Source organism: Drosophila simulans, chromosome 2R (genome assembly GCF_016746395.2).
Source record: "Drosophila simulans strain w501 chromosome 2R, Prin_Dsim_3.1, whole genome shotgun sequence".
Lineage (NCBI taxonomy): Eukaryota > Metazoa > Arthropoda > Insecta > Diptera > Drosophilidae > Drosophila > Drosophila simulans.
Genome location: NC_052521.2, coordinates 1,558,086 through 1,582,513, shown reverse-complemented (window position 1 = coordinate 1,582,513; position 24,428 = coordinate 1,558,086). Strand labels below are relative to the sequence as shown.

The 24,428-nt window shown below is 37.2% G+C and overlaps 1 protein-coding gene across 4 annotated transcripts; it reads left to right on the top strand.

Moving 5' to 3' along the window:
* Positions 1 to 8,068: 8,068 nt before the first annotated feature.
* On the top strand, positions 8,069 to 19,344 carry LOC6739824 (2-oxoisovalerate dehydrogenase subunit beta, mitochondrial). Of its 4 annotated transcripts, XM_039291470.2 has the most exons (7): positions 8,072 to 8,455; positions 8,512 to 8,644; positions 8,842 to 8,867; positions 17,772 to 18,018; positions 18,653 to 18,871; positions 18,923 to 19,015; positions 19,074 to 19,344. In XM_039291470.2, exons 1-7 carry the CDS (start codon positions 8,226 to 8,228, stop codon positions 19,299 to 19,301), a joined length of 1,176 nt encoding a protein of 391 aa, XP_039147404.1. In that variant the 5' UTR covers positions 8,072 to 8,225; the 3' UTR covers positions 19,302 to 19,344. The 4 variants fall into 4 exon arrangements, with proteins under 4 accessions (XP_044778339.1, XP_039147404.1, XP_044778338.1 ...); XM_044922403.1 differs by lacking the exon at positions 8,842 to 8,867; XM_039291471.2 differs by lacking the exon at positions 8,842 to 8,867 and having other exon boundaries at positions 8,075 to 8,455; positions 8,512 to 8,589.
* The last annotated feature ends 5,084 nt before the right edge of the window (positions 19,345 to 24,428 follow it).

The window sequence follows — 24,428 nt, the reverse complement described above, 5'->3', positions numbered from 1 at the left end:
CCGGAAAGTGGGCCATCGGAGGTAGTCGCCATCGAAGACTTCCGTGTCGCATGGAGGTAAGCGGCAGCCGGACGAAATTAGCGGCTGAGAGGGTGCTTGCGCGACTTGAGGCGTTGCTCTGTCGATTGTTTCGCCAATTTGTGCTGCACATGACTCGTATACTGAGTAGCAGTAGTCATATTTGGCCTGGAGAATAGGCACTGTGTCGAGGGATCCTTCTTGGGCCATTAGGTTAGAGCATGTTTCGTACTCTCTTTCCACTTTGTCCCATAAGGCTCGCACCTGTTGCAGACGGACTTGTAACGTGTGTAGGGACGGAGAGGCTTGATCAGGAGTGTTGATCTTCGCTTCGAAAAGGCTTACGCGATCGCTGACGGCGATGAATTTATGCAAATTTATGCCATTTTCCTTGTGGTAGAGCGTGTGACGCGGAGGAAATCAGTCCCGACAGCGGAGGGACTCTCGGATTTTCTCGATAGAGAAGACTCACTAGACGCTCGCGTCACTGGTCGGGAAATGACCAACCTAGGAGTGGTCTTCGAACTGGTCGATGGCAAAACCTTTGCTTTCGGAGTGGGAGTCGCGGTTTTGACCCTGGGACTAACGGACTTGGGTGCTGGCTTACCGCGAGTGGACAGCGGAGATTGCGGGTTGAACTTTTGTTCTTTTCCAGATGCGGGTGTCTTTATCTTGTCTCCCTCTAGGAGCATGCTCAGCTATGCCCTAAGAGAAGGAAGTCAAGAAGGCCTGCACGCCGCAAAAAAAAAATGTGGAATTAAAAAGGAACCAGACACAGAGGGCACCCAAATCTGGATGGACAAAAGATCCCGTCGGAATTCGGGAGAAAGTTGCAATTGGGATCTGAAGATTGGAGCACGAAAGAAAAAAAATCCCAATTTTTGTGAAATAAGGCCCCAATAGATCTTAAATCAACTGGAAAAAAGCTTAAATGATTTCTGAAAAAATAGCTAAAAAAATAGCTACCAGCTGGAGTCTGGATAATAGCCAAGGATTTATAAAAATCGCTACCGACTGGAAATCCCGAGAAAGAATAGCTACTATATAGAAAATAGCTATAAACTTGAATTTATAAAAAATAGCTACCGGATTTAGGACCGCAACGAAAAAATCGCGACAATTTTATTATTTTAATTTAGGAACCAGAAATAGGATCCAGAAATAGCTTGTAAAAAAATTATTATTTGGCTTAAATAATTATTAAATAATCGGGTCAGTTTTTTTTTTTTTTTTTTTTTTAATATTTTATTTTATATTTCGATTGTAGGGTATTCTCTCGTCGCTATGCGCCGGTTTTTGTCAGGGCAATAAAGAACAAAGAGGAGACGAAAGAACTTGCACTTGGCAAGTCTATGTAAGTCGCGACTGTGTGTATGTGAATATGTATGTATTATTTGGAGTTTAGACATAAAATTTGTTCTTAATATTATTTATTATATTATATAATATATTTATTTATTAATATAATATTATTAAAAACATTGATGGAAAATAAAACGCCTTTTCCGCGTCGGCACTTGGAATAAATTTTATTTGTGGTATGGATTTGCCGACGGGAAACAATCAAAACTTAGGTAAACTTTGGTTATACGCCTTTTCCGCGTCGGCACTTGGGAAACAGGCAATGTAAACTTTGGTACACTTTGGTTAAAGGGAATGCAAATAATCTGCGCAATGTATGTCGCTAATATGTGTAATGTATATGGATATGTATGCGTATATTTATGTGTATGTAAAATTTTGAATTAATTTTAGTTGGATTTGTGGTTTGTGTATTTTAATGAGGCAAAAAAACAGCAATTTAGCAGCCGACAATAATAGTGAATTTTGGACAGTGTATATATATATATATGTATATGCGCTTGGATACCAGCGGATCACCGTGAGATGAATTAGGGGGCCGGTATTGGCAAAGTGCTTGTCTATGCACTTAGAAAAAAGAAGTAATCACGGTGGCTGGGCGCATGTACTTGTATATTTTCACTTTTCACTTGTACGGATGGACGGAAAGAATGAACGCCGTTGGAAAAACGAAAATGGCGACCACGGACGGAATAGGATTTAAAGCCGTACTTATCTTGATTTTTTCCGCAAGGAGCGCTGGCAGGATCAGGATTTATCCGGCTCGAAGGACCATGAAGTGGAGTGGGCGGAAATGTTTGTTGTTGTTGTTGCTGCGGCTGCTGCGGATTCCTCCAGAAATTAAAAACGCGCGGGGTTGACTTCAACTTTTCGTTCTTTATTCACGCACTTGTAAATTAAGACTACCTTAACACTAACAGTGGAAATACCGCGGGACCGCGGAGAGGTGAATACCTTGCGGAAAGGGAGGAGAGCGAGAGGAGAGAAGGAGAGCGCGAGCAGCGGTGCTTGCGAGCCGTGGAGGAGCTTTGAGTGCAAGCATTGGCCGCTTACACTGCCGCTCAACTGTTTGCGCCCTTCCGGCGTGAACACTTATCATCCGCCAGATCCTTAATGGATTCGGAGAGCTTATTGGACTTCTCCTTCTCCGCAGAGACTGGTAGATTTCGAGGAGTCTCGACCCGTCTTGCGCCGTCTTTAATCGCCTTGGCCTTCTTTAGACCACAAACTGAGATGTCTCCAAACCTGAAGCTCAGCTTGTGGTCACTAGAAATAATTGTGGCGCATGAGTTGTCATCAATGCCAAGGCTGAGGAGCGAGCCACCACCCTCATTCTTCCTTGATATGAGACGCCTGTTCTCAGTGTCCAAGTCATTTTGTTTCTTGATCAATTCCATGATCCACTTTGTTGTTTTGCCTCCTGCCCTGGGGCAGAAGATGGTGATGTTGTGTGACGATAGCAGGTCGTCGCCCACCCTTACCTCCAGGGAGACACCGCTCCACTTACTGAGGCTGGGGACTGCTTATTGCAGCCACTCTGCAGTGGTTGCGTTGCAGCAATCCACTATCAGGTGACCGACCCTGAAGTGGAATCCTCCAAACTTAATTGGAGAATCCCAACCAGAGAGAACTATCTCCTCCAGTAGTGCGTTTCGAGCTGTGAGAGGTTCTCACTGCTGAGGATGACTTTGGGGTACCCCTTTGGTACGACCGCAACCTTAATGGCCCCAGTTACGGTCGCATATGATGGCTTGCGTACCTCAGTTGCCTTTGCAGCCCTTGAGGTACTTGGGCCATCGAAGGGAGCAGTCAGTGACCTGCTCTTCTCCACCTTCTGCCTCTTAGGCGTTTCCGTCGGAGGCGTCAGGGTGGTGTTTGCCCGCTTCGAAGCAGAGTTAGGGTCATCCCTGGCCCCACGCTGACCAAGTTGCGGTAATGGGTTTTTAACCCGTCCCGCTTGGCCGGCTTGGACCACATTCGAGTGACTAGGTGTGGCTGCCCGATACTTCCCTCCCGCAACTGGGCGTGCCTTTGGCGCACTCCGTTTAGGAGCATTTTTTGGTGTTACCACCGAAGTAGGCCGCTCTCCGTCATGGAGACGGTCCTCGTAATGTCTTGCGAAATTTCCCGCAGTCAAGGCCTGCGGTATTTTAAAATTATTTGGTCTATTGCTCATAGTACCCACGAGTTGCAGAGAAATAAAAGGTCCGCCCGGGCAGAGATCCGCAGTACCCGGGTAAGGCTAACTAGACCGGGCGGACGCCACTTGCCCGGACTCTCCGTTATCGACTGGGCTAGTTATTACACGAGCCTGGCAGATTTTCGGCACGGGTCTAATGACACCTTAGTCCGGCCCGGAGGTATGGAAATTTTTGAGAGTTACCAGCTCCAGCCCAACTACGATTGGCCAGCACTCTTAGCAGAGACATGACCTAACTAAGAGCCTGTTTCCAGCCGCCCTCGCGTGGAGAGTGTAGTTGCACTTCCAGTAGTGTGTCACAATTACGGCGCGTACCACCGTTGGTGGCGCGTTGATCCCCTTGTGATACCTACTGGCGTGGCGGCCATGGAAGAGCTTATGAGGAACCAAAACATCCTTATCCAAATGCTCGTTTCTTCTAAAACAGGATAATGACTCCCTTAATAATAGCTACCTGGAACGCTAATGGCGTTTCGCGGCTCAGAAACATTGACGCTATGCTACTTTCAGAGACTCACCTTACCGAAAAGTACAACTTCCAAATACCAGGATATAAATTTTACCTAACGAATCACCCGGATGGCAAGGCCCATGGAGGCACTGGGATACTAATACGATTGCGAATTAAGCACCACTTTCTTGGTAATTGGTAAGAAGACTGCTTACATTGTACCTCTATAAACCTCCAATGCCATAACGGCGCTCTCACTCTGGCTGCTGTCTATTGCCCACCTCGCTTCACAATCTCTGAGGAAAAATTCACAACACTTTTTGACTCGTTTGGTGAAAGGTTTGTTGCAGCTGGCGATTGGAATACCAAGCACATGTACTGGGGATCTCGGATAGCGAACCCTAAAGGAAAACAGCTGTACAACGCAATCATCAAACCGCAACACAAACTTAACTATGTTTCCCCGGGAGCGCCTACATACTGTCCAGCAGATCCCATGAAGCTTCCACATTTGATTGACTTTGCCATCACACATCGAGCGACCGTGAAGGCTTACAAGCAATAGGACCAACTGGGCGAGGTACAAAAAATATGTTTGTTCCCATACCGAATTTTCTAGCCCCCTGGAAACCGAGCTAGACATTGATCAGTTTGCTGCCGCACAAGACAACCATGTATGTAGTATAAACTTTAAAAAGACAAGTAAAGATATTGAGCTGCTTGTGCTTGAAAAACGACGACGTCGAAGGGAGTGACAGGAGCACAGATCACCTAACGCAAAGAGTAAATTAAAAGCAGCTTCTCGCAGACTTACCAAAGCGCTTAAGAAAAAAGAAGCGGACGCACAACTAAGGTATATCGTTGTGGAAAGACCACAGGAACCTACAGGCACTAACTGAAACGGTTGTACCTCTCCGTAACTCTACCGGAAATTGGTCTCGCAGTGACACGGACAGAGCAAGAGTCTTCGCTGATCATCTTAAAAGTATTTCAACCAAACCCAGCCACTAACTCATTTACTCTCCCGCCTTTAACAGCATCTGACTTAGCACCACAAGATCCTGTAGAATTTCGACCAAGCGAGATAGCGAAAGTCATTAAAGAGCAACTGAAGACTGGAAAATCGCCTGGATACGACTTAATAACCCCGAAAATGATCATCGAGCTCCCAATGTGTGCAGTTCTACGAATCTGCTTGCTCTTCACCGCAATTACTAAAATTGGATACTTCCCTCAAAAGTGGAAGAAATCAATTATAATTATTATCCCTAAGCCTGGGAAAGACAAAACACAGCCATCATCATACAGGCCAATAAGCTTACTTACTTTTCTATCCAAGTTATTTGAAAAAGTGCTGCTGCTACGCATCAGCCCCCACCTCAAAACACACAACACACTCCCATCGCACCAATTTGGTTTTCGGCAAAACATGGAGCCATTGAACAGGTTAACCGCATTACAACAGAAATTCGCACTGCCTTTGAACACCGTGAATATTGCACAGCTCTCTTCTTAGACGTTGCACAAGCATTCGATAGAGTATGGCTGGATGGACTTATGTTTAAAATAATCAAACTGCTGCCGCAAAACATACATAAGCTTCTAAAGTCTTACCTATATAAAAGAGTGTTCGCGGTCAGATGCAGTTCAAGCACTTCAAACGATTGTACTATAGAAGCCAGAGTGCCTCAAGGAAGTGTTCTGGGCCCGATTCTATACACCCTATACACGGCGGGCATACCAACAAACTACCAGCTAACGATATCCACATTCGCTGATGACACTGCAATACTAAGTCGATCCAGATGCCCAGTAAAAGCTACGATGCAACTAGCACGCCATTTAACTTGTGTAGAACAATGGCTTGCAAATTGGCGCATACGAGTAAACGAAGAAAAGTGTAAAACAGGTAACATTTACCCTAAACAAACAAAACTGCCCACCCTTGGTAATGAACCACACGCGCATCCCACAAGCCGATAACGTCACATACTTAGGTATTCATCTGGACAAGCGGCTCAACTGGCGGAAACACATAGAGGCCAAGACGACGCACCTCAGACTAAAAGCAATGGATCTAGACTGGCTTATAAACGTTCGCTCTCCCCTAAGCTTGGGGTACAATGTCCTCTTATATAACTCAGTTTTAAAACCCATATGGACCTATGGCTCCGAGCTATGGGGCAACGCATCGAGAAGCAACATCGACATAGTACAGCGAACACAGTCTAGGATTCTGAGAATCATTGCTGGAGCTCCATGGTATCTTCGGAACGAGAATATACACAGAGACTTACAAATAAAACTTGTCATTGAGACAATAGCAGAGAAGAAAGTAAAATACAATGAAAAACTAGCCTCACATCCAAATCCTCTTTCAAGAAAACTTATTCGAGTATGCAGCCAAAGCCGACTGCACTGGAACGACCAACCAGCCCAGCGTTAAATTTGTTAGGCCACACAGCACGAAACATTTCATAAAATGATATTTAGTTAGTTTAGAATAAGATTTGAAAACTTATTGTTAGTCTCTTAAGTAAAAGGGAAGATTCAATAAATAACCAATACATGAAAAAAACAAAACTATACACTTTTAGTGGCATTCACACTCACTTTTTTAAGAGTTCCGTGAACTTTAAATGTTTTATTCTTCATCCAGTATATTAATCTGTTATGTTATTGTTATGGAATGATTACCTTCACCTCAACACACGACCACTTTTCGTTATATCAAGAACTGAGGTTTTTTAATTATTGTTTGGACATCTGCTAATTGGACGTCCATACATATCGATGCCAAGAGGGATCTTGACCAAGATGTAGTTAATGTGTATTGTGTATATATCCATATGTGGATTAATAGCAGAACATTTATGTTTTGCTGCAAGATTCCTGGACGAGGTGACAATATCAAAGCAGCGCCATAAGTAAAACACGCTGACTCCAGTGGAATGGAACATCGATAGCGATGTGGTGAGGTACTGATCGGTTGTTTTTGGGGATCCAGTCTTCTAAAATCAATTGTATTATGGCTTCGACCGTCCGCTCTTGGGAAACTTTTGACTTTCTCTTTTTGGGGACTTTCCGGCCCCCATAAAATTCTCGTGCTAGGGTGATTTTTGTACCTGTATCAAATTCTTGATTTGTATTCGGCCCTTGGTTTTAAATACCCTAAGCTTATTCAAGTTCTTACATACTGTCTTTAATGAATGAGCGTTATTTTTCACAATATGTATTGCATGGAGTGGAAACAGATGCTACAAATGGATGTTTCTACATCTTTCGGATTCCGAAATTCACAATATCTTACCTATTTTGTAAATGTACATATTTGCAAGTCTATAATTGTATACATGAGAAAGAATTGATATGGACATATGTAAAAGCCTCATTGATAAGCTAATGATAGAACGAGATGACTAATGCATACAATAAGACTAGAGGGACCATTCCAGAATTGAAAATTGTCTTTTCGGCTTGAGTTTGCCTAACGACGCTGTAGTTCGGTTAGTTGTTTTTAGACGACGATTGCGTGCACATTGGAAAGAGAACAAATATTGAAACTCTAAAAACACTGTGTTTATTTGATGATACATATATGTAAGTGAATCTGGGAAATAGATCTTTCTATCTAATATATCTATCTATCTATAACAAAACTTATTAAATAGCTTTTTAGTTAGATGTACGATTTTTTACCAAACAAAATATCCACATTTTGTATCCATATATTAAGGCGTGGTAATTAAAAAAAATATTAATTTTTGGAATAGCTGTCGAAACCGCAAAAGAGTATGTCCCTAAATCAGCAAATTAACAAAACAGTCATGTAGTTTAATGTATCATAAAAAAACATGCTTTTTTAAAAATTTACTTATTTTCCTTCTTAGAAAGATCGTTATTGCGGTACATTCATTATGTTCCCCGTTCAAATAATCAGATTTTCTTAATACACTGGGAGTTTGTATAAACGGGTCGGAACCACTTGTATGCTTACGCTAAAGCGGCTATTTGCAGCTGTGTTGTGAATACCCCAAATAAAAAGAAAAACATGTAATTTGATATAAATATTGCAAAACATGGTATTAAAAGTATTTTTCAGGCGAAAATTTATTCTATCTCAGTCGCGGTCATAACAAGTGTTATGTCATAGTGTTCGCGCGTTTATTTTGTGTTTTATATATATTAAGGAAAATGAACATCGTAAGCGCTAAACTGGGGAATAGTTTGTATAATTGCGTGCGGTCTAATCTAATATGGCCCTTGTGGACTCGATCACATTTTACCTACTATCCTACATCTTTGGGAACTGGAAAACGAATGAATATGTTTAACGCCATAAATAATGCAATGGATTTGGCTCTAGAAGAAGACAAATCCGCATTGTTGTTTGGCGAGGATGTGGGATTCGGTGGAGTTTTTCGGTCAGTAAAACAATTTAAACAGATAATTTGTATTATATTATGCTTGCATTCAACAGGTGTTCAGTTAATCTACGGGATAAGTACGGAAGTCAGCGTGTTTTTAATACTCCCCTATGTGAGCAAGGAATCGCAGGGTACGTCATTTCGAACCGGAAATTATATGAAATGTGTACAAATATTAATAATCAGGTATTTTTTTCGATTTCGATTTGGGCCAAACCTTTTTTTTACGTGCTCTGGTTTTTGCAAAATTTTGTCTCTCGTTTTGCTATCGGATTGTTTCTTTCGGATTGTTTCTTTTTGTTGGCCACAACTGATTTATTTTGTTTTTCAAAATCAAACAACGGGAAAAATTTCTTTAATATTTGCAATTGCTTGTTTTGAAGGCAGAAATTGCTGTTTGCATTCAACAGTAAGTAGTTGTTTTTTAATTCCGAAATTCGAAATTACTTTTTCACTGTACTTTGACCATTTAAGTTATTAAATTAAATATTATTATTAACGATCTTATTTTTGTTTGACGAATTTTAGATGGGGTCAGAAATAAATTTATTATAAAATAACTAAGTAGCAGAATGATCTTGAGGTGATGTAAAATAAAAAACAATAGACCACTGTTTATATTATTTGTTTTCCTTAGTAAATAAGATCTGTTTTGATAATATATATAGTAAAATTGTTGTTTTATTTTTGAGTCGAACTAATGTCCCGTCAGTTGACTAAGGACAACGCCAAGAAATAAAAAATAGTTTTTAGGAGAAATAGTTTCACGACTTTATTCTTTGGATCTCAGCTTAAGACTAAAAATCAAATGCAAATTGGATTGAGGAGAAGCCTCAGTATTTGAACAATATTTGTATTTCGGGAGAGCCTCGCTCTTGGGTTCTTAAGATTAGGTAGCGTTGAAAGAGGGCAGTCAAATCTGCTTAGGTCATGCTTTAGGATGTTTACAAGAACGGCTGCGCTGCCAAAGATAAACGAATGCTGCGCAGCTGGAATACGTTATGGAAAATTACTAGAGTGCATTACTGATTTCTTTGAAATAATAGAAGTGGCTGGTTTGGACCACCCAAATACGTCACTCCCCTTCCCTTAAAGAGAAGCCTATACTTGGGCTGGGATTGATGGATATAGTGTGGGAAATGGAGTTTCTTCTATTTCTGTTTGTTGTGGTGTGTTTAGATTTTGATTTTTTCTTATTTTAAGTTTTGCATACAGCATCATAAATGGTTTAAATGATACATATCTTAAATATGAGTACAACAAAATTAGTGCGATTATTACAATGATCATTTGTATGTAAAGTGTAATATTGTTCTCTGAAATCATCTCAACAATGTCGTTGTGTTTTACAATTTTTATTTTTGTTATATTAAGTGGTGTGTATAGTGGTGTCAAATCTATTTCTGGTTCTAACAGATTTTCACTTAAAATTATATTATTGATTTCTATTTTGCATTGCGTTACTCTTATCATTTTGTTTCCTTCTATTTTTATTTTATTAATTGAATTTTGGCAATTTTGGTTAAGAATTGTTTGGGTTAAGTTCCAGGTTACAATTGTGTTTGGTTCTATGTATTTTATTATTTCGTTCGTGTGTACTGGCTTAAAATTACAAATTGGATTAAGTGTTTAATAATATTGGTGACACATTCATTTTTTACTTCTTTATTTTCGGTATTATAAACTTTATTTTCTTTTTCAAAATATGATTGTGTGTCTGTGTAATCTAGCTGATAGCCGTTGGAGTCTGGGTAAGGAATTATTTTAATTGTGCTTATTAGTGAAAGGTAAATGGGTATGTGGGATATGATTAATACTTGGTTATCGGGTACCAGGTGCCTGTGAAATTGAGAGCTTATTATTTTTCTTTTGTTTTTTGAATTGTGTTTTGTAGTAGTGCGTAACTCTATTTCTATTAGTGATTTTGTAATGGTCAGGGTCTGTCTGTTCTACATTTTTGGTTGGTTTAAATGGGTTTTCTAATTTGCCTTTCTGTAGTGGACCTTTTCTGTAATTAGTGTCAATATTAAATTCCTGTCTGTCTTCATTTATTTTGTCTATTTTCTTCTCTTTAATTTTTTGAGTGTCTAATATGGGATGCCCAGCGTATAAGAAAATTTGAGCAGGTGTCTGTCCAGTAGTGTCATGTTTAATTTTATGGTTGTATGTGTAGAGGATTGTTTCTATCTTGCTTAATTTTACTTCTTCATCATCAGATGAATTGATTATACGAATTTTTTCATTTATTGTTTTGTGTAATCTTTCGACGTCTGCTACCCCGTTTTTTGCTGTATTGAGCTGTAATTCGACTTCTTCTTCTTCAAGCCATCGCTTCAAAGCTAAACTGGAGAAAGCTCCGTCTCTGTCTGCCTTTAGTAATTTGGGTTTACCTAGTTGATTAAAAATGCGCATTAATGCGTTTCTGCATTCTATCCAATCCTTAGTTTTAATTTGCTCAAGTGTAGCGAATTTAGAATAAATATCAATGCAACTGATGTAATGTTTTCCCTCAGATGAATAAATATCTACTACAAATTTTTCTCGGCAATGTTCCGGGTTGGGTGTGATTTTTAAAGGCATTTTGGTGTTTCTATGTTCTGTTTTGGCCAAATTGCATATGTTGCATTCGTTTATTATATTCTGAATTAATAGTTGGCTATTTGGAAAGAAGTGATTTTCTTTAAATAATTTTGTCATTTTCTGTATACCAGGGTGTAAAAGTTTTTCATGTGATTGAAGTATGATTTCTTTGAATTCGGCGTATGAACCAACGTTCTTTAATAGGAAAAGACTGCGAATTACTTTTGTGTAGGTGGTATTAACAATTTCTATGTGTGCTCTTTGAATAATTTCAAAATCTACATCGCTCTCAATATAAATGGTAATGTTTCTATGGATAAAGTGATCGAGTAAAATTTGTTTGGCCTTTTCAAGTGTCATTACATCATATTGAATTGTGGTAATGGAGTTACCGAATATTTTTGAATGCTCTACTTTATTTTTATCGGATTTAATAAAGATTATTTGTTTTTTGAAATAATTTATTGGTTTTTCTGTTAAATGAATAAGGTTGCTATTGTCCTCTTCTGCACTATGTTGAGTAGCTTCACTATGATGATTTTCTTCAATTTTAATTCTTGATAATGCATCGGCAGCTGAATTTTCTTTCCCTTTAATATAATCTATTTTAAATTGGTATTCGCTTAATCTAACTCTCCATCTTTCTAACTTAGCATTCGGTTCCTTTAAGTAATAAAGCCATCTAAGAGGTTGATGGTCACTGGCAATGAGAAATTGTCGTCCTAGTAAATAATGTCGAAAAGTTTTTGTGGCCCAAACTACGGCAAGTAATTCTTTTTCGATAGCACTGTAATTTAATTCGTGATCGTTAAGTGTTCTACTAATAAAAGATATAGGATGACCGTTTTGAGAAAGGACAGCCCCGAGGGCCAAGTTACTTGCATCTGTGGTTAAAACAAATTTCTTTTCAAAATCAGGTAATTGTAAAATTGGGTCACGAATTATCAAAGCCTTAAGTTTTTCGAATGCCTCTATGTACTCAAGTTTTTGTGTATCTATCTTTGCTCCTTTTTTTAAGCAGCTGGTCATGGGTTTTGCTATGTCTGCGTAATTTGGAATATATTTGCGATAATAACCTGTTAATCCAAGGAAAGCTCTTATCTCTTTTACTTTTGTCGGAATTGGGTATGAAACTATGGCTTTAACTTTAATAGGATTTGGTTTAATACCATCAGGGGTAACTATGTGACCAAGAAAGTTAGCTTCCTTTTTTAAGAACTCACATTTGTCTAGTTGCAATTTTAAATTTGCATCTGCAAGCTTTGTAAAAACTAATTGTATTGAATTTAAATGTTCTGTAAGGGATGTTGAAAAAATTATAATATCATCCAGATACACCAAACAGTGTTTGTTAAGCAACGGTCGAAGGATATTATTCATGCACCTTTGAAAAGTAGCGGGTGCATTCCTAAGGCCAAATGGCATTCGAAGGTATCCGTAATGACCGCTTTTGGTGGAGAATGCAGTTTTAGAAATTGATTCTTCGTCCATTTCTATTTGATGAAATCCTTTTGCCAAATCGATCGTTGTAAAATATTGGCATTTACCCAGTTTGCCAAGAATTTCGTCCATATTTGGAATTGGATATCTGTCAGGTATGGTTATTTCATTTAGCTTTCTATAATCAATAACTACCCTGTACTTATTTACGCCAGAAGCATCCGGTTTCTTTGGTACGACCCAAGTAGGACTATTGTATGGAGAATTACTTTCCCTAATTAATCCCTGATTCAGCATTTCCTGTACTTGGTTTTCAACTTCAAGTGGGTATTGCTTCGAATAAATTGGTGTGTTTAATGGTATTTGTAAATGTTAATTTCTCTCCTTCCTTATATTAGAGATTTCTAAATTTATTTAATAAGCCTTTTAACTCTAAAGTTTCCTCCTGATTTAGGTAATCTAATCGAAACTGTAAAAATTATAATTTTTTTTATTGATTTCTGATCTGAGCTTGCAATTGATTCTGGTGACCTTTGGATATACAAATTTTGGTTTCTTTCGGATTCTGAAGTAATTAATTTGTAAGTTTGATCAAAAAGGGTAACTGTATCATTTTTGTAATTAATAACTGATTGAGCATTTTTCAACAATTTTCTGCCAATTAGCATATCGTAATTATTAGAAAATCTGTGCACATAAAATGGTTCGGTTTTTTTGAAAATACTATTTCTGGGTAACATAATCAAGTCGTTCAAGGTAATAGGGCCATTTGATGTTAAAACTTCACATCTACTATTTTGAATGGGAAGACAAAATATATTTTCATTGATCATATTAATTGTTGATCCTGTGTCTAGAAGGCATTTGTATGAGCGCCCTTTGTATACTATTTTTATGTATTCGTATTTTCCGGGGCTGTTAACCGAAAATTTTCGTTTAGTTCAAAATTATTTTTGTTTTGTTTGTTATTAATTTGTACAGATTGGACTTGTTGTTGCCCTTCATTAATGAAGGTATGATTTTGATACGGATTGTATTGATTTTGGTTAAAATACTGTTGCTCATAATAATTAGGTTGGACTTGTTCGAATTCATGCGCGTCTTGGAATCTAATTTCGTCAATAGACATTTTAGTTTGTTCACTGTCCGATGGTCTTACTCGTTTAGTAATCGGGAAGTTAGTATTTTTATATGTAGAGGGTTGTTGTAGTCGAGGGTATGTATTTCCTCTAAAATGCGTTGTTTGGGGATTTTGGGCTTTGTTGGGATATTGTTGGAAATGATTTTTTTGAATAATGGGTTGTGGGTTTATGTATTGGTTGGGTCTGAAATAATTAGGTGCGTGCCACATGGGTGGGTTGTTAGTCATCTGCTGTGTATAGCTAGGTCTAAATGGTTGAATGTATTGATTAAAATTAGGTTGGAAGGGTTGGGAATATTGTGAGTAACTTGGTCGATTTTGAGTTTGAACATTTGTATTGAATTTTTGTGCTTTCGAATTCTGATTAGACTTTGAATTTTTATTACGATATTCTGGGTTTTCATAAAATTCAAAATTAATGTGTTCTTCATAAATTCCCTCATTTTGTGCAATGGTAATTAAGGATCTTAAGTCTGTAATATCGTGATGGGCTAAAATAGTGAATAATTGTATTGGTAGTTTCCTTATCAGTATCTTAATAGATTCTTTAATAGCCTGAATATAAATAAGAAAATCCGATTGGTTACCTTCCAGGTGTAGTTTCGAAATTAGTAATTGACGTCGTCTTTCCGCTTCTTCGCAGAATGCTCTTAGGCTTCCTCTGTATGGTGTCTCCCTGAAGTTCTCCAGTAGTTTGTAGTTTGGTGTTTGAATTTTAAATTCCGCGATGAGTCTTGTTTTAAGGGTAGGCCAATCTTCGATGTTCGGAAGTCCCAAAGATCGTGTAATCTGTCCGTCCAAGTTCCTTTCGATGGCTCCCAGTAGAATCCTCTGTTGTCGGACATCATTTGTTTGGTAGAGCGAAATTACGTAATCCACTCTGCTGATAAAGGTGTGAAGGGTTTCTGGGTCACCCTTGAATGGCATAATGTCTTTAAGCTGCCGACGGGCTTCGGCAAGGTTGATGTCGCTCAGCGCAATAATTGGTTGTGACATTTTTATTGTAAAATTTTTAAATTTTGTGTTTTATTTTTTTGTTTTGTTTCGGATTCAATGTTATTATTATTTTTAAGCTTTCTAGTTTCACTTGTTTTTTTTTTTTTTTTTTTTTTTTTTGTAAATTTTTGTGTTGTATTATTAAAATTATTAATATTTATACTTAATATTTTTGTTTCGTATTTCACTTCCACTTATTATTGGATAACCGAATTGGAATTATAATCCAAGTTGAAGAGTTTTCACGAATTTATTTTGGGAGATGTTTCGAGCACTGGACTATAAAATTTAACTTATTTTCCACTCGAAGGTTCTTTTTTCGGATACTTTTGTATCCTACCGACTGCGCCAGTAAAATTGTTGTTTTATTTTTGAGTCGAACTAATGTCCCGTCAGTTGACTAAGGACAACGCCAAGAAATAAAAAATAGTTTTTAGGAGAAATAGTTTCACGACTTTATTCTTTGGATCTCAGCTTAAGACTAAAAATCAAATGCAAATTGGATTGAGGAGAAGCCTCAGTATTTGAACAATATTTGTATTTCGGGAGAGCCTCGCTCTTGGGTTCTTAAGATTAGGTAGCGTTGAAAGAGGGCAGTCAAATCTGCTTAGGTCAGGCTTTAGGATGTTTACAAGAACGGCTGCGCTGCCAAAGATAAACGAATGCTGCGCAGCTGGGATACGTTATGGAAAATTACTAGAGTGCATTACTGATTTCTTTGAAATAATGGAAGTGGCTGGTTTGGACCACCCAAATACGTCACTATATATGTGTAAATGCGAACGGGTTTCATTTTTTTATGTTTATTACCACAGTAATATAAAAGAGCACGTTAACATAATTGTATTAAATTCTTAATCAGTACTAAAAACTTAAAGTGGATTATTAATAATAATCATAATTTTAAAAAAAAAGTAAACTCGGCCGCCAGAAGATCCAAAATTTGTTAATTGTAAACATGCCACCGTTACTCAGGTAGATATTGGGGAGTAAAATGAGAAAAAATGTAATAATTGTTCAAAAGTGTGGGCGAGACCAGTTTGGCGGTTTTAGGGCGTTAGAGTGGGCGTGGCAAAAAGTTGTATGGCAAATTGTGGGTACTTACACGACTAATAAAATTATGATAAAAATATCCATCAATTTTTCAAAAACGTTTGCGTGGCATTTTTAATCGGGCTTAGGGCGCAAATCGATAAAAATTTACAAGTCTAAAAAATACGAAAAAATATGAACACATTTTTTAAAATTGTGGGCGTGACAGCTTTGTGCTTTTTGTGGACGTTAATGTGGGCGTGGCAACATGGGTCAACAATCTTGTGCTGCGTCTATGTCTCCAGTTCCTGAGATCTTGACGTTCATACGGACAGTCGGATAGACGGTCAGACGGACATGAAAATAGGAAATATTCCGTCAAACTTAGCCCACTTTAATCCTGACACGTTGGTTCCTGGGTGTTACAAATTTTTGGGGTAGATCGATGGAAATTTACAAAACTAAAAAAAAAAATATGAAAAAATATGCGTGGCAATGAATCATGCGCTGCGTCTTTGTCCCTGGCGACTGTATACTTAATTTCAACTGCCTGGCCTCTATAGTTCCTGAGATCTCGACGTTCATACAAACGGTCGGACAGATATTATTTTGTGTCGCACGCTATCCAAAATAAATACTAAAATAAAAAATTTAATTCCACTTATAATTCTAGCGAATTCTGAATTTTAAATTACGTTTTCTGTAATTTATACATATATATATATTTACGAATTCAGACCGAGAGTTTAATAAAAAAAGAACACTGTTGGGTTTTTTTTATGTATTACTAAATGTTTTTATTAATTCCAATAAAGGAAGAACTAAAGCCTTTGGATTATCACTAGGTTGGATAATGGACTTCGAAGTTAAAGTGGGATTAGCAGGGCTATCGCAATCGCGGACTCAGTACTGAACTCACTCATGGAGACATGTTTGCGGTTATATAGGCAGATTGGGATAGCTTAAGAGCAAAGTTTAAGATAATAAAGTTATCAACGTATGTTCTCCTGAAAAGAGAGGTGTTTATTCTTTCGGAAAGAGAGGAGCTCCCGAAAAATAGGAGTAATTGGAGAATCCTGAGACGATTGTGTGGGCGGAAGTTTTTGTTATTTTAGTTGGCTCGCCAAGTGATCGAATATTTAGGGGACGCGTACGTTGGCTCGCCACAGAGTCTAGACTTTGGACTTTTGCATTTTGCTGTGCGTAAATGACAACTTTGCTTAATTGAAGGGCTCTCGATCTTTGATTACATTTCGTACTTAGACAATAATTTGTGTGTGATTGTTTACAATAGTGTGTGTGGTTGGGGAGTTGTGGGTGTAGAATGGATATGTTACTATATACAGGTATGTACAAAAAAGGACTTTGGAATTTCGTAAGATACTTGAACTTGAGACACTCCATCAAGGATCTGTATATATGGATCTGAACGTACTGGTAAACGCAATATCGTTCAGCATATCGTTGCAATGGTTTCAATTCAGCGATAGTTTCGTTCACAAGCATACCTTACGAAAGGGAATTAATATTTGGAGACTAAAAAGACCAAACTCGAATGTACGCGAGGAAAAGAGACATTGAGTGGAGAGCTTCGATGATCGCGCAGTTTCTTTGCATATCTACATAGATAAGAAACGATATAATTGTACAGCTTAGGTTTCGTAGAGCAGAATTGTAATGCCAAAGTTACTCGGTTTACAAAATATAAATGCTGGCAACAAATTTAAAATTATAGATATTGGTCGGGAAAAAGCGATTGTGCTTACGTAAGCGCAATTTTCAAAAGAAAACATTAAATAAAAAAGTTTTAAACCCGCAAAATGTTTAAATATTGCAGTAGAAGACCATTTTTGGTCATATATATCTTTTATGGCTTACATTAATTTACATACACAATGGTTTATTATAACACTATAGATATGGTTATGTCGTAATACAAAATAACCATTTTCAATATGCTTAACATTTCGAGCTCTGCAATTTAATTAAAACAATTTATTATCTCCCTCCTAAGTAGACGATTTAACTTTAATCTCTGTATATGTATGTTTAAATAAACTTTGTGAATAATATTATAAAATATTATTATATTATATAACAATTTTTCTTTTATTTATTTCATAGCTTTGCAATAGGTGTGGCTAATACTGGAGCAACCGCGATAGCTGAAATTCAGTTTGCGGACTACATATTTCCTAGTTTTGACCAAATAGTAAATGAAGCTGCCAAATATCGTTACCGAAGCGGAGGGCTATTTGACTGTGGATCCTTAACTTTCAGAGTACCTTGCGGTGCTGTTGGACACGGAGCACTCTACCATTCCCAAAGTCCGGAAGCATACTTTGCACATACACCGGGGCTTCGTGTTGTGGTAACTCGTAATTATACCTGTTACTTGTGTAGTAATAGGTTATACTAGAATCGTTGATAAGTATGTAACAGGCAGAATTAAGGGTTTCCAACCATTTAAGCTATATATATTCTTGATCAGAATCAATAGCCGAGTCGATCTGGCCATGTCCGTCTGTCCGTATGAATGTCTAGATCACAGGAACTATAAGAGCTAGAAGGTTAAAATTAAATATACAGATTCTAGAGAAAGACGCAGCGCAAGTTTGTTGACCCATGTTGCCACGCCCACCGTAACACCCACAAACCGCACAAAACTGCCACGCCCACAATTGCAAAATATGTTTATATTTTTAAACATTTTTATGAGTCCTAAAATTTCTATCGATTTGCAAAAAAAAAAATTTTTTCCACGCCCATCCACTCCCAGTTTTTTTAAAATTTGTTGTATATTTTTTCACAATTTTATTAGTCTTTTATATTTCTATCTATTTGCCAATATCTATCGATATCCCAGAAAAATTATGCAATTTCGCGTTTGCGTTTACACTATCTGAGTAACAGGTACCTGATAGTCGGGGAACTCGACTATCGCATTCTCCCTTGTTCTTAATGGAGACTGAAATATTCAAAGTTATGCTGTACAATTTCTATAGATACCCCGTGGACCGATAAAAGCAAAAGGCCTTATCCTTGCATGTATTCGTGATCCAAACCCTTGCATTGTTTTTGAGCCAAAAACTTTATATCGAGCAGCCGTTGAAGAAGTTCCAACAGAGTACTATACATCACAGCTAGGCAAGGCTGATATATTGCGACATGGTAAAGACGTCACACTTATTGGTTGGGGTACACAAGTCCATGTGCTATTAGAAGTAAGTTCCCATATTTAAATATATTTCCGTGATACTATTCTTTTTTTAAAGGTAGCAGAAACTGCAAAATCAAAGTTCAATATAGATTGTGAAGTTATAGACTTGGTCTCCATTTTGCCGTGGGACACTATTACCATTTGCGCCGTAAGTAATTAAATATTACATAACTAAGCAAGTTCACGTATAAGTATCTTTTCTTTAGTCTGCTAAAAAAACCGGACGAGTTATAATTGCGCATGAAGCTCCATTAACACAGGGATTTGGATCAGAACTAGCATCGTACATTCAAGAAAAGTGTTTTTTGCACCTTGAAGCACCCGTTAAACGTGTGGCTGGTTGGGATACTCCGTTTCCCCATGTCTTCGAGCCTTTTTATATGCCCGATAAGCACCGATGTTTGTCAGCTATAAATGATATTGTTAACTTTTGAAAACTGTAATATGGGAAATTAAAGGTTTGCATTTTATTAATTACTTAAAGAAAAAAATTTTACATGTTACTATTCCTTGATGCGCTGAGAAGAAGATCCTCTCTTACCCGTTACTCCCAGAGTAATAGGGGGATATGACGTTAAAAGGAGCGTTTAAAACCCAAATAGGTATATGTCGCATATATGCTATTATTGATTTTGTTAGTCGTTAAGTACCATCCCTAGTGAATCATTGTCCTGTAATGACATCTGTTTACACTATAAACTTGTGCTTACACTTAATGAGTTCCATTCGGGTGTTCGAATCTAACTGACTCGCTGCTGCGAGGGCTTCGCCTTTTATTCATTCTTACATAGGTTCTTATCATCTAATTATATAATGCAGCGCTTGTAAGAAGCCGCAGTCTGCGTTGGTAAATGCAGCTGAGTTTTATTCTTAAATCTATGTTTGAGGCCTATGACCGCGCTAATCATCTCCCGCATGGTCATATCTCTTGACACTTCGGCAATAGGCCGCTGCAATCGTACTTATCTGTAGTTGCCACTTATGCTGTCCTGTGACATGTTTATTGCAACCCATAAATAGAACATATTTATAGTTTGCCTACTTATCATGTCTAAACACATATTTAGACCCATCACTAATGAAGAATAAGAAGTAAAGAATTGAAAGATTATGTATAACCATCATTCTCATTCATCTTTCAACTTGTGTCTTCTAAAGCCCAACAGATTGACTGTTCTGCGATACTGTTAGACTGTTAGAGCGATACAAATATTATGTATATGTATAAACAGATTGGATGAGGCAATACCAAGTAGCGCCAGATATTGTGCTAGCAAAATTGTGTAGTCCGAGTCAGTGAAAGTGAAGTTTGAAGAAGTCAGTAAAAAATATTATCGAGGAAACGCAAGGCCACGATTCAAGGGGCACAAGAGGTTAAAATGGTTGAGTCTGGCCATCAGATTCCGATATATATTTGTATATTCCACACCCATTCTAATTCACAGAAGCCAAAAGTGTAACGCACGAACCTTTTGAAAAATTTTAGGTTATTTTTATTATTCAAATTTATATCGATTTGCCCGTTTTTGCCGGTCACTCTCACACTTTTGAACAATTTTTAAATAGTTTCTCATTTTGTTCCCCAATATCTATCGATATCCCAGAAAAATTATGAAATTTTGCGTTCGCATTCATACTAGCTGAGTAACTGGTATCTGATAGTCGGGGAACTCGACTATAGCATTCTCTGTTGTTTTAATTTTATTTTTGTCTCTAAATATCTTTTAATGTCTCTTAATATTTAATATTAATATTTCCCAGTATTTTTGGAGCTGTTGACGTTTGTTTGTATTATGTCGCACACTACCAAAACTGGAAGGAACCTTTAAAAATTAAAAATGTTAAGTAAAAAACAGATAAACATTTATATCTACGATTTCGCAACGTTATACATATTTATTTGGGATTTCCCAACGGCTTCAGAAAAGATCTGCATATTTGGACTGAGCCCAACGTATGGGTAAAGATATATTGTGCACAACTATTTCACAATGCCTTTCATAGTCTACGAAGTACTACATACGAACATAATGAGGGAAGGAGGAAAACCTACATTCCAATTGACTAATGTCTATTAATTTACCATCCCTAGCTAACCATAGAACGAACAGTCTTTATGTGTATGAGTCCTGACATGTTTAATACACTGGAAAGTACATACCACAAATTTTAAATTATTTTAGATAAAACTATGAGTTGCACCACTACACAGTATTATTTTCTGACTATAATAGGCTTTATCATATTATCTCTGATCCTGACACTCTTCCACTCTTAAAGCGATTAATACTACATTTTTAATACATAATTATTTATTATATTATATATTTTCCTTATCATTTATGGTAGTGCCCCTCGGTTGGTTGGTTAGATAGTGTTAAATGGCATTTGCATTTAATTAATTACTTAAAGAACATTCCTGCTCTTCTGAGCTCAGTAGTGTCTTAGCTAATTAAGCAACATACCCAAACAAACATTAATTCTCAATATCTACCGTCATCCCCCACATCATCCCTCTCTATCACCATAAACGTAGTCCTTGAAGACTTTAACAGAAGGCATTCTTGCCGGGGTTCCCCAAGAGCCAACTTAAGGCACTTAATCAACTAAAGGCATTATAATGCAAGGCGTTCCACAAAACATAACTTTTCCCCGTGGTGGAACGAAAAACTTTATTTACTAAAAAATCAAAAAACAATAAACGGAAAATCCTTCAAAGAAAAGTAAACACAACAATTATAGTTTAAAAGCCCGAACGTGAAATATCGAAGAGCAATTAAAGAATCTAAAAAAACGGCTATCCAAAAATGCACCTCCCAAAAGCACCCCAAATCGGATCCTCTCGGACCAAATACACTAGAATAACAAGATGCGTAACGGCCATACATTGAAGCCACTTTTTTGTTGACGGTCAAAATTGCTCTCTTTCCGCTCGCTTACGCTAAGAGCGTAAGAAATCTAAAAATAGAATTGTATGCTTGCGTGAGTAAAAACAAGAGACGAGAACGTGTATATGTGTGCGTACTTGTGATAAAAGACGATAATCGGGCCGAAATCTATTCTGATCGAAGAAAGGAATTTACATATTTGGAGTTTTGCCCACTTTAGTAGCAATATGATGAAATAAAATAATAATTAAAAATGCACGCTCTGACTATTATAATTTTAAAGTTTTTTAAATTCGTTTGTTAAGATCGCCGCTTGAATACCCTTTACATATTTATATTTATGTTGATAATTAATTATGTGTAATATTTATTTGTGTACTAAATGCTCAACAATAAATTTTTTTATACACATTTGTTTTTTTATTATTTTTAAAAATATTTCAAAAACTTTAATGTGTATTTTACAAATATTAAAAAAAGATCAGATGGTTCCTTTAGTTTTCGGAAGTATTAAAAATTTAAGTTAAAAAATTTATAAAATGAATAAAAATATGAAAACAGTTTGTTGCAAAAGTCATATCTTGAGGAACGAAGTGCTTACACAAGCACTCAACAATCATAGCCTTATTAATTTTTCTCACGTTGCAAGCTGAATATGCGAATGACAAATATTATAATATAAAGTCATTTGTGAAATTTATTTTGGTATATTATGTACATAGTTTCGGTTATTACTATTTCTAAGCTTTATTTAATAATAATAACGTTAAGGCAATGCAAAACAAGAATTTTTCGCATGGTGCCAATTTATAAAAAATAATATAGATTTAAAGTCTAAGAAGGGCATATTTTGTCAAATTTACAATGCATGAGCATACGTATGAACACATACAGTTGTCTGCTATCACTGTATGCGTAGAAAAGAGCTGTTCGCTGTAGTGCTCTCCGCTCTCTGGCTCTCGAACATAAATTCCAGAGAGCCTGGAGCCACCTCAAGAGCCACAGCGAAAAAATCGTGTGCCAAAAAATCATATGGCGTTACTCATCTTGTTTTTATAGTGTCTTTGCTCGGACCCTATATTAAAGCCACAAAAACCGCTACTTGAAGCCACATCCTCCATGCCTGGCTAAAGTTCTGGTAATTTTCTTAAACCAACCAACTCATTTACAGCAACCAGTTCGGTTTTTAAGGGGAATAAATCTATTATAGAATACGTACACAACCCAGCAACAAGATCACTCTTTCCAAAGCGCTACCTCTCTATAATATTATTGGACTTTTCCAAAGACTTCGACAAAATACGTATTCGATCCCTTATCCACCAACTCCAAGAATGGAAATTAGGTCCTTCAAGTGGCTTCAAGTAGTAGTTATTCTAGTGTCTTTGGTTTAACTATGTCTCCAAAGCATTTTTACAACTAACAAATTTAGGAGTGGCTAGCGGCTGCGAGGCTCGAAATACTCCCACCGTTGAAAGAATTCTTAAGTGGCAGTAGACGCCGCGGATTTACTGCTTGCTTCGCCGATCCTGCTGCTGTATGATTCGTTAATGTTGTATAGCCAATCAGCTATGGAGTCCTTGATATCTGAGCGACTGCAACCTCCAAAAACAACACAGCCTAATTGAGTATGTCGCATTAGCAGCAATCCCGGCAGAAGCTTGACTTGACCGACGCGCTGCTGTTTGTAGAAGAGACTGGCACCAATCAGTAGGTCTATGCGTTGAGAACGATAAAACTCTGGGTCTGCGAGCTGAAGGTTTTGGGGTATGTTCCAGCTCAAATGTCAATGTATAAGCACGGCTAACTTTCAATGATATAGGTGATGTCGGTCGAGTAGGTAGACGTTCAAGATTGCTCCTCCTCGCCATCTGCTGTTTAGCGTTTTAATGCGGAAAAAAAAAGTCCTAATGCTTACTAGAAAAATATGCAACAGATAGATCGATTAAAATTGGCAGCAATTCTTAACATTAAAGAACAGTAAACTGGACTTCAATTTACTTGGATTTAAAAACAAATAAACTCAAAAAGGCATCCTGGCAGGTAGAGGGAAGATAAATCAAACAGCTTAATTCTCACGGTTTCAGAAATTTAACCCTGCGCGTAAGCATGGGCTCATGGACCATGAGAAACATAAAATTTGGTTGGCTTTTGAAATTCAAGTTTCTTATAGAATAAAAAAATATCATTATCATATCATGCATAACATTTTACAAGGTCAAGGGAAAATCAAGAAAACAAAGTAATCTTAAATGATAACAAAAACTATCACGGTAAATTTAGTTTATACTTGACTGTTACTGATGGAGAATTTCTTTACGACCTTAAAAAAACTAATGGAAATGCGGTGTAATGGAATTGGAAAAGGTCAATTCACAAAGTACACAGCAGATTTAAATAAAAACCATAAATAAACCCTATACTTTAAAAACATTCTCTCAATATTAAGATATATGAACGCTTTATTGAAGACCTAGCGGCAGTCAGTGGAGACAATCAAATCTTATTTAGTTGCAACAGGGCACTTCAAATGTATTGGTATCAAAACTAAAGCACAGGCTAATGTTCTTAATATAATCCAAACATATCTGAATCATAACAGCTCGCAACTTCAGTACGTTGAGTTTCATAACGTATTTCTAGAGTCCTCTAGGTGACTTAATATTCTAAACA